The sequence below is a fragment of the Hydra vulgaris genome, chromosome 08, assembly GCF_038396675.1.
Source record: "Hydra vulgaris chromosome 08, alternate assembly HydraT2T_AEP".
NCBI classification, from domain to species: Eukaryota; Metazoa; Cnidaria; class Hydrozoa; order Anthoathecata; family Hydridae; genus Hydra; species Hydra vulgaris.
In genome coordinates, this window is record NC_088927.1 from 51,233,475 (window position 1) to 51,244,770 (window position 11,296).

Here is an 11,296-nt window from a genome sequence, read left to right on the forward strand (position 1 = left end):
TATCATAATCAAAATTTTGTAAAATTACATGTTGTGAATCATTTTCTTTACCGTCCAATAATTATGAAATTGGTTATTTGGTTTCTAACTATACTAGTTATTCAAATGTTACAAAAACCTTAAGTAATTCTGAACATCAACATTTAGTTAAATCTGTTTTTGTACCTTGTAAAACATATTCTTTTCCTAAAAATCTGAATGGGCCAAGTTTTCAATTTAAGTGGATGGAAAAATTTCCATCGCTCACATATTCGAAAATATTTGATGGAGCCTTCTGTTTGCCATGTGTACTTTTTGGGTGCAATTTTCCATCTGAATGTAGTTTAGTCGAAAGATTATTTAGTAAGCCTTTTGATCGCTGGAATGAAGCTTCTCGTTACTTTCAGATACATGCATTTGACAAAACCAATGATAGGTCTGTCTGCAGAAATAAAAGCTTACATGTAAAAACTGCTGAAGTTTTATTTTCAATGTCGTCCAGTTGGTCTTGTAAAACAGAATCAATAGATATTACATCTCAAATGTTCTCAATAGTTCAATCACAGATTTCTAAAAACCGACAGTTATTACAACCTATTATTGAAACAAATATTCTCTGTGGACGTTTTGGTCTTTCTTTACGAGGCCATAGAGATAATTCGGAGTTTCATCCTGAAAATGGTGAGTTTTCTAATCATACTGTAGGTAATTTTATTGAATTGTTACATTTTCGTGTTAAAGCTGGTGATAAAGTTCTTGAAGATCATCTTAAATATCATCAACGAAATGCATCTTATATATCTAAGACATCACAAAATCAGTTTGTAAGGTGTTGTGGAGAAGTTATTACTGACACAATAATAGCAGAAATTAAAAATTCTAAATATTTTTCTATTATTGCTAATGAAGCTTCTGACAGTTCAAATAAAGAACAGCTATCATTAGTTATACGATTTGTTGATTCGAAGTTTAATATAAGAGAAAAATTTATCAGTTTTTTACATTGCACAAATGGTGTTACTGGTAAAGGATTATTTGATATTTTGTTAAAAAGTATTTCAGATTTTTCTTTAGATATCATGAATTGCCAAGGACAGTCATATGATGGTGCTGGAGCAATGGCTAGTCATACCAAAGGATTGTCCTCTCGCATTTTAAATCTAAATGAAAAAGCTTCATTTGTTCATTGCTATAGCCATAGGCTAAATTTAGCTATTTGTGCCTCGTGCAACGTACAATATGTTTTTTTTTTTTATTTATTTATTTCGCCGTTTAATAACTTTTACAATTTACAAGGTTTATAAATAAAATAAAACTGGCAGGGCAAGTAAAAGACATTATTTTGTCTTATCACCGAGCCCCAATCGAACGTATTTACAATAGCCGGATAATATATTTATAATTTACAAACTATTTATTAAAAATTATAAATGTAAAAATAAGTAACAATTAGTTTAAGAAATACTTCAAGAACAATATTCATGCTAAGAGTAATAATCAAGTAAACAAGAAAAACTGAAGGAAAAGTAAAAAAGAAAAACAAAAAATAAATTAATTAATTAAAGAGCACGTGTTTTCAAGAGCCACACTATATACGTATATAATACAAAGTATTTGTTGAAGAATATGAAAATAAATTTTTAACAATTTGTAATAAAGTAATATTTAAATAAAGAACAAAAAATTCAAAATAAAAGAGTACCTAATTTAAAAAAAACCGTTTTATGTATGTATATTTCTAACCAATTTAATTAAAAGTAAAATAAATAACAACTCATTAATAGTTAAGTAAAATGTTGAAAAACTAAGATTTCACCAATAACTTTTAAGATTAGAGGAAACACCATAACTCAAATAATGAAAAAACTAACAAACAAAAATTGATAAATTGATAAATTCTGATACATATTTTATATAATTGATTTTTAGTTTAAAAGAGGCATTTAAAATCGGATATATTAAAATCCATATGTAATAACACCTGTGTCGATTCTTTTTTAAACTGATGTATACTAATTTTTCCGTATTTGCAATATTAGGAAACTTTTTCCACAAATAGGGTCCACGATATTGAATTGAATATGTAATTTGTTTTGAATTATATTTAGGGACAATGTAGTTATTATTTGAAAATTTTGTCGGATATTTATGCTCTACTTTTTCAAAATAGAACTGAAATATTTTAGGAGATAGTCCCATCTTTGTTTTATACATAAAGATTAAAACTTGATGTAAGTTTATTTTATAAACATTTAACGCGCCCAGTATACGCAGAAGAGGCTCGCATGGTACAATTTTATCAGCTCCAAATAATATTCTGCAGTCATGTTTTTGTTTACTGTACAATTTTTTTAATTTTGTATGATATGTACTTGCCCATGCAATATTACAATAAATCAAATGACAATGAATGAAAGAAAAATATAAACTTTTTAAAGATTTATTATTTAGAAATGGTTTAGCCCTATATATCATAGCAATATTTTTTGATAACTTTTTCTCAATGCTTTTTATATGATCACTCCAACGTAAATGTTCATCTAATATTACGCCCAAAAAGTTAACTGAAGTTTCTCTTTTAATGTTAGCGTTATTGATTATTAGATTTGGGAGTTTAATTGGAATATTTTCTAATTTATTTACTTTATGAAATAAAATATATTTGGTTTTCTCCACATTTAGAGACAGTTTATTACTTATAAACCATTCATTAACTATACCCAACTCTTCGTTAGCTGTTTCAAAAAGTGTATAATATCTCTGTGAGAATAAAAAAGATTGGAGTCATCTGCAAAAAAAAATACAGTTTAAGAAGTGTGTTGCTAGATTTAAATCATTTATATATACTAAGAATAATAAGGGTCCTAAAATAGAGCCCTGGGGGACACCACAAGTTACAGCATATGGAATTGTTTGTTTTTGCGCATATTGGATGAATTGCATTCTATTGGTCAAATAGCTTTTGAACCAAAGTAAGTTATTATTTTTTACTCCATAATATTCAAGTTTTTTTATAAGTATGTTATTTTTTATAAGTATGTTAAGAATCTTCTGACACATGTTAAAGAAGTATCATATTTTTTTAATCTTTCACCTACGAGACAACAAAAGTTAGAGGAGCATATCGAAAGTACTGTTCCATCGGCTGTTAAAAAAAAGTTAAAAGATGTTTGCAGGACACGTTGGGTGGAAAAATTAAATGGATTAGACACTTTTCAAGAACTTTTAATTCGTTTGATCTCTTGTCTTGAAGAAATGTCTTTAAATGTCAGTAAGAGTTTTAATAACTCAACATCTTCAAGTGCATCGTCTCTTCTGAAACTAATTACAGGTTTTGATTTTATTGTTGCTATGTGCATAACAAGAAATGTGTTTGACTTAACTCTTCCCATAACGCGAATGTTGCAGTCAAAGAGTAATGATATTTATGATGGTTTAAATCTTATTCAGGCGTTGAAAGATGGTGTATCTTCACTTAGAAATGTAGTTGATCAGCACTATCAAATGTGTTATGAACAGGTTTTAAAAATTGCACAAAATATTAATGTAGCCGAAACAAAGCCAAGAACTTCTTTTATTTCCAAAAACAGAGATAATACACCTTCTGAATCTATTTCTGATTATTTTAAGTTTGTTATCACGATTCCTTTGTTAGACCATCTCAGTGTTGAACTAGACACAAGGTTTGATGATACTTTTTTTTTTTTTTTTTTTTTTTTTTTTTTTTTTAGATTATTCACCTCCCCAAGGCCCGAAGGGGGCCACTATAGTCGAGGAGGCTACTCATTTTTTTTGTGTTTTTTATTTTTTAGTTATTATTCGTGGTTCAACCTGGTACTACTTTAAAATGTTATAAAGCACTTGTGCTAGTTCCTTGAAAAATGATTTCAGTAGTACAATGTTCTCGTGACACCAGTTGAAAGACTCCATCATATCTTTCAGTGACTTTTATGAAACAGATTTACCGAATCCGCTTGCTTTGTCTGGTGAGCTTGATTTACGGGAAGCCTTCTGGTTAAATTTTAAAGGAGATATCTCTTCTAATATTTCTGAGACTTTAAAAGCGATAAATTTTCCTGGTTTTGAAAACATAAAAGTTTGTCTAAAGTTAATTGCTACCTTTCCATTAACTTCATGTGAGTGTGAGCGGTCATTTTCTTCGCTTCGGCGCCTAAAAAATTACATGCGAAGCACTATGGTTCAGGACCGCCTAAATGGTTTAGCATTAATGAATATTCACACAGAGATAGTTATAGATATAAAAAAAGTCATTGATAAGTTTGCTACTATTAATCGTAGATTAACTTTTATATAAAATTGAAATAAATATAAAATATATTTAAAAAAAATTTAAAAATATAAAGTTTAAAAAAATACAAATTACTAAAAATAAAAACAGAACAAAAAAAGCCATCTTTATTTGCGACTGGTAAAAAAAAACGGCTATTTTCATAGCCACAAATCTTTTTAAAACATTATTTGCCATAAAGAAATTATTAGCATACATCGCGTTACATACGTTGGTTTCAGATATATCGTTGTTGCTGTTATCATTCTTTGTAAATGCTATGTTGTAATAATTATAGTGTAAACGTTTTTATTTTTTGAAGTTTTATGTATTATGCAAGTTTAAATAGAATAAAGATTTTAAAACTTACTTTTGCTATGCAAAATGTAAAACTAAGATTGCTGCATCAAATTTCTTTATATAAAATTCAATATTTATTATTATAATAAGTAATTATTTTGTTATATTTATATTTTTTATGTTTGTTACAATATAAACATAATATATAATTATTTACGATAAAAATATAAGATGTGTAAAATGTGTAAGATTATGATTTAAAAATGGAATGTGAAAATATTAAGCTAATTTGTGAGTATAAATAAATCTAACTTGTCAACATAAATAAATTTCTAAATTTTATGTAAATATACGATTTTACTATGGTAAGATGTCCTAGTAATATCCTTGCGTATTTTTTTTATAAATACAGAGTTGTCACAAGGGAAGAGCGGTGTCTAACCCCCCACTCCCTACAAAAACTTTACTGAAAAATTAGTCGGCAAATTTAGACTTGTATTAGGCAAGTTTTTAACTATAGTCAGCAAACGTCAGTAAACGATGACTTTTTTTTTTTAAAAAGTTATTTCCTCCCCCCTCTCCTCCTCCTTGAAGATCTTTTCGGAATGGCCCTGTGTTTATATATGGTGTATTAATCCTTCCCCTCCAACTCCGGAATTGTGGGGGGGGGGGGGAGAAAAATTGCTCGTGGAAAAATCAGATGTACCCAAAAAATTTCCTGGATCCGCCCCTGGGAGGGTCAAATTTTTTTTTTAAATACCGTTTGGTCACAAATGTTCAATTATTTTGTTTGAAAATCCTAGAAAGAAATTGCAAGGCTAATTTTACTTGCAAAGCGAAATAAAAAAGGATATATCAGAAAGTACAGAGAAAAAAAAGCAAATATATAGCAGCACAAAATCAACTTAGAAAAGGAAATAAAGGAACAAAAGGCAAGCGAAAAAAAAGAGTTTTTGACAACAGAAATTGGGAAGGATGGTGGTTTAATTTTGTGTAAAGAGGATTTGGAGCAAATTTTAAATACCGAAAATGAAATTGTAGTGAAGCTACAAAGACAAATTAAATTTCGAAATAAAGTACGACAGCAAAAATTTCCAGAAAAGTTGTTACAGTTTGGAGAAAAGGTAAAAGATGAAAATTACAAAAAATTTGGTATAGAGGCATTAAAAACAAACCTGCTATTAATTTTTAAGTTTTTAAAAGATGCTCCAGAACAGCGAGCAAATACAATAAAATGCTCAGTAATCAGACAGAATAATGAAAGACAAGAAATGTTGTTAACATTAAAACAAAAGGTCAGATTAAAGGTTGACGCTAGATTATTAATGGAAACTAGAAAAAAAAAACAGGCACATTTAAAGTAGGGGTTCCAAAGATTTTAGGAAAAAGAACTAAACATAAATGGTAGATGAAGGTGGCAAAGATGTATGGTATTCAGGGCTCGTAGTAAGTGTTTTAGATGACAATCAACTTGATAAGGAATGCAAGTTTGAGATACTATATTATTTGAGGATAAATACAATATTGAGTTAGTCAAAGAGTGGAGGATGAAAAGTGCTGTGATAGAGGGAAAGGCTGATGGTTATGTGGCGGGCGAAGTTCGAAAAAAACAAAACTTTTGTTAAAATTGTTTTTGTTAATATTGTTTTTGACGCTACGTCATTTCAACTTCAATTTATTGCATTTATGTTTGTTATTATTATTATTATTCAGTTTAATGTCCTAATATTTGTAATCTGTTTGGATATCTGGAGCATTGTTTGTGCACTGATAATTCTTTATATGTATATTTGATTTCTGTTGGACCTCTGCAGCCATTGCAACATACTAGTAAGTCATGCTTTCTATTTTTGCGCTGATGTACCTGTCAATATATGTATCGTTGTGTTTAGGTATTTGTAAGTCATTATAATTATGCTTTTGTAGGTGCACCCACACGTCATAATAAGAATACCTGTCTTCTGTTCACCTCTGCATCGGTGTTGATCTACCAATATGTAATTATTTGTATGATTGTGTTTACGCACCCGTAAGTCACTATCTGTGTGTTTGTGTTTATGTACCAGTTAGTCATTATGTGTATGTTTGTGTTCTGTTGGACCTCTGGAACGGTGTTGACGCACCCATAAGTCACTATATGTATGTTTGTGTTTATGTATTAGTTAGCCATTATGTGTATTTTTGTGTTCTTTTGGACCTCTGGAGCAGTGTTGACGCACTCGTAAGTCACTATATGTATGTTCATGTTTATGTACCTGTCAGTCATTATGTGTATGTTTGTGTTCTATTGAACCTCTGGAGCGTTATTTAGTTACAGGTGAGTCCTGCGAATTTTTGTGTTGATGTACCTGTGAGTCATTATATATACACTTGTCTTCTGCTGGAACTGTGAGCGTAATTTTATGTTATAAAACTGGTCATTATATGTAAATTTCTGTTTATGTACCTGTAAGTCATTATTTATATGTCTGTGTTCTGTTGGACCTCTGGCACAGCGTTTATGCACGAGTAAGTCATACGTATATTTATGTTATGTTAAAGAAAAAAAAAGTTTTTAGACCGTGAAGGAACATATACAGTAAAAAGATGCTGAATGATTAGTCACACAAATAAGAATTTTGGACCACTTAGGGACAGTCACAGAAAAAGGACAAGATTTATTTGAATGATAAGTAATACGAGAAGTAATACGCTAGCTCTATAGCGTACAACTTAGGCTAGCTCCTTTAAGGAGGTAGCGTAAGAAATACGCTAGCTCCTTAAAACAGAACCCTTTACCAGGTCTATAAGCATGAAGTGAGCGTCAAGTTACAAATGAATCGATAGAGAACATTTGTTGTGAATGGGCCTTAATTTTTTTTTAAATTTTGTTGCTATGACGTCTGTCAAACATATTTAGTAAAAATCAAGTCATTGTATTAACAACATCATATTTTTTAATCGTGTTAAAAATGTCGAACTTTGTACCAGAAATTGATGATTTGCGGAAGGCACTAATTTTTAGTTTTCATTTGAAGAAAAGTGCTGCAGAATCGCATCGAATGCTTGTCGAAGCTAGTGGTGATCAAATACTATACCAGATCTATAAGTATGAAATAAGCGTTTTTTTTTTTAATAAGGCACTATTTTCTAATGGAAAAGTAAAAAATATTTTATTCAAAGTATTTGCCATTGCTTTTTACACATTTTGATCACCTTTCTGGCAATTTGTGGATACCATGCCAATAAAACTGATTTTTTTTTTAGACAAACCATTCGGAGACCCATTTTTCGACTTCTTCGTAGGAATTGAAGTGTTGCTCATTCAATGCGTGTCCAATCGATTAAAACAAATGATAGTCGGGAGGAGCCAAGTCTGGTGATTACGGCGGGTAAGGTAACTCTTTCCAGCCAAGTGATGTTAATTTTTCCTTGACCGCTTTTGCTTTATAACTTGGAGCATTATCATGCAACAAAATTACCTTTCCGTGCCCATTCTGGTTGTTTTTCGATCAATGTATGGTTCAAATTGATCATTTTTTATTGGTAGCGTTGCGTATCAACAGTTTTGCCAGGTTTTAGAAGTTCAGGATACACCACTCCCTTCTGGTCCCACAAAACGCAGAGCATTGTCTTTTTTCCGAACCGATCAGGCTTTGCAGTCGATGTTGATGCTTCTCCTGGATTAACCCATGATCTTTTGCGTTTGGGATTCTTAAAATAAATCCATTTTTCATCACCAGTCACAATTCGATGCAATACTGACTTTCTTTCGTGTTGTAACAGCAACATTTCACATGTGGTTTTTCGCTTTTTCATCTGCCTGTCATTCAATTCATGTGGCACCCATTTCCCGCACTTTTAGATCTTTCCCATAGCTTTTAAACGGTCAGATTTTGCTGTTTGTGAAACATTTAACATTTATGCCATTTTTTTTTAACTTAAAGTATCATTTTCATCCAGTATTGCTTGTAATTCTGTGTCTTCAAACTTTTTTGGTGGTCTTCCACGTTCTTCATTTCGCACATCAAAATGATTATCTCTGAATCGTTGAAACCATCTTTTGCATGTTGCTTCCGATAGAGCATGATCACCATTAGCTTCGACAAGCATTCGATGCGATTCTGCAGCACTTTTCTTCAAATGAAAACTAAAAATTAGTGCCTTCCGCAAATCATCAATTTCTGGTACAAAGTTCGACATTTTTAACACGATTAAAAAATATGATGTTGTTAATACAATGACTTGATTTTTACTAAATATGTTTGACAGACGTCATAGCAACAAAATTTAAAAAAAAATTAAGGCCCATTCACAACAAATGTTCTCTATCGATTCATTTGTAACTTGACGCTCACTTCATGCTTATAGACCTGGTAAAGGGTTCTGTTTTAAGGAGCTAGCGTATTTCTTACGCTACCTCCTTAAAGGAGCTAGCCTAAGTTGTACGCTATAGAGCTAGCGTATTACTTCTCGTATTACTTATCATTCAAATAAATCTTGTCCTTTTTCTGTGACTGTCCCTAAGTGGTCCAAAATTCTTATTTGTGTGACTAATCATTCAGCATCTTTTTACTGTATATGTTCCTTCACGGTCTAAAAACTTTTTTTTTCTTTAACATAACATAAATATACGTATGACTTACTCGTGCATAAACGCTGTGCCAGAGGTCCAACAGAACACAGACATATAAATAATGACTTACAGGTACATAAACAGAAATTTACATATAATGACCAGTTTTATAACATAAAATTACGCTCACAGTTCCAGCAGAAGACAAGTGTATATATAATGACTCACAGGTACATCAACACAAAAATTCGCAGGACTCACCTGTAACTAAATAACGCTCCAGAGGTTCAATAGAACACAAACATACACATAATGACTGACAGGTACATAAACATGAACATACATATAGTGACTTACGAGTGCGTCAACACTGCTCCAGAGGTCCAAAAGAACACAAAAATACACATAATGGCTAACTAATACATAAACACAAACATACATATAGTGACTTATGGGTGCGTCAACACCGTTCCAGAGGTCCAACAGAACACAAACATACACATAATGACTAACTGGTACATAAACACAAACACACAGATAGTGACTTACGGGTGCGTAAACACAATCATACAAATAATTACATATTGGTAGATCAACACCGATGCAGAGGTGAACAGAAGACAGGTATTCTTATTATGACGTGTGGGTGCACCTACAAAAGCATAATTATAATGACTTACAAATACCTAAACACAACGATACATATATTGACAGGTACATCAGCGCAAAAATAGAAAGCATGACTTACTAGTATGTTGCAATGGCTGCAGAGGTCCAACAGAAATCAAATATACATATAAAGAATTATCAGTGCACAAACAATGCTCCAGATATCCAAACAGATTACAAATATTAGGACATTAAACTGAATAATAATAATAATAACAAACATAAATGCAATAAATTGAAGTTGAAATGACGTAGCGTCAAAAACAATATTAACAAAAACAATTTTAACAAAAGTTTTGTTTTTTTCGAACTTCGCCCGCCACATAACCATCAGCCTTTCCCTCTATCACAGCACTTTTCATCCTCCACTCTTTGACTAACTCAATATTGTATTTATCCTCAAATAATATAGTATCTCAAACTTGCATTCCTTATCAAGTTGATTGTCATCTAAAACACTTACTACGAGCCCTGAATACCATACATCTTTGCCACCTTCATCTACCATTTATGTTTAGTTCTTTTTCCTAAAATCTTTGGAACCCCTACTTTAAATGTGCCTGTTTTTTTTTTCTAGTTTCCATTAATAATCTAGCGTCAACCTTTAATCTGACCTTTTGTTTTAATGTTAACAACATTTCTTGTCTTTCATTATTCTGTCTGATTACTGAGCATTTTATTGTATTTGCTCGCTGTTCTGGAGCATCTTTTAAAAACTTAAAAATTAATAAAGCTAAACTATTCTTCTTGTATAGTTATTGTATAAACTATACCTCTTGTATAGTTGCTTTAAGTAAGCTATGGAAGCATCTAATATAACAATATATATATATATATATATATATATATATATTATATATATATATATATATATATATATATATATATATATATAGAAGTGAACATTTTAGTTACAAAATGACATGAGTAAAATTATTCAACTCTAAATAATATTAAAAATGCGGCGTTCCTTGTAAAAGTAAAAAAAATTCTTTTTGTCGTAAAAATCAAACTCTCTAGAAATAAATTTAATAGGGGTCTACTCTCCAACTAAAACATAATTATTTTTTAAGATATTTATAACACGCTGGTTATCAGCCCTCTTTAATAAGTTATGTAAGTATGGAGATAACGCTATAGGATCAAAGGTGCTTACGGATCAAGGGTGCAAGTTCTCCCCTATTACGTTTCAATGCACAACTTGAGCAAAAAGTTGTGCAAAAGTCAAGAAATTTTGAAAATCTTTGGTGTTTGTGTGTATACGTATATGTGTGTTTATATATATATATATATATATATATATATATATATATATATATATATAATATATATATATATATATATATATGTATATAAATATATATATATATATATATATATATATATATTATATATATATATATATATATATATATATATATATATATATATATATATATATATATATATATATATATATATATATATATATATATATATATATACATACATAAAGTAGTCGAAAA

At 30.2% G+C, this 11,296-nt stretch overlaps 1 protein-coding gene across 1 annotated transcript; it reads left to right on the forward strand.

Moving 5' to 3' along the window:
- Positions 1–224: 224 nt before the first annotated feature.
- Positions 225–6,192, forward strand: LOC136083413 (52 kDa repressor of the inhibitor of the protein kinase-like). The gene is made up of 5 exons (XM_065802810.1): positions 225–1,211; positions 3,016–3,662; positions 3,922–4,274; positions 5,477–5,862; positions 6,079–6,192. Exons 1-5 carry the CDS (start codon positions 225–227, stop codon positions 6,190–6,192), a joined length of 2,487 nt encoding a protein of 828 aa, XP_065658882.1.
- The last annotated feature ends 5,104 nt before the right edge of the window (positions 6,193–11,296 follow it).

Bases quoted from the DNA above. Each gene is read 5' to 3' on its own strand.
- LOC136083413 (XM_065802810.1), top strand. From the start codon at position 225: ATGGAAAAATTTCCATCGCTCACATATTCGAAAATATTTGATGGAGCC. The intron at 3,663-3,921 runs GTTTGATGATAC...CATATCTTTCAG, and splicing joins AGTGTTGAACTAGACACAAG to TGACTTTTATGAAACAGATT. The intron at 5,863-6,078 runs GTCAGATTAAAG...ATATTATTTGAG, and splicing joins TGTTAACATTAAAACAAAAG to GATAAATACAATATTGAGTT.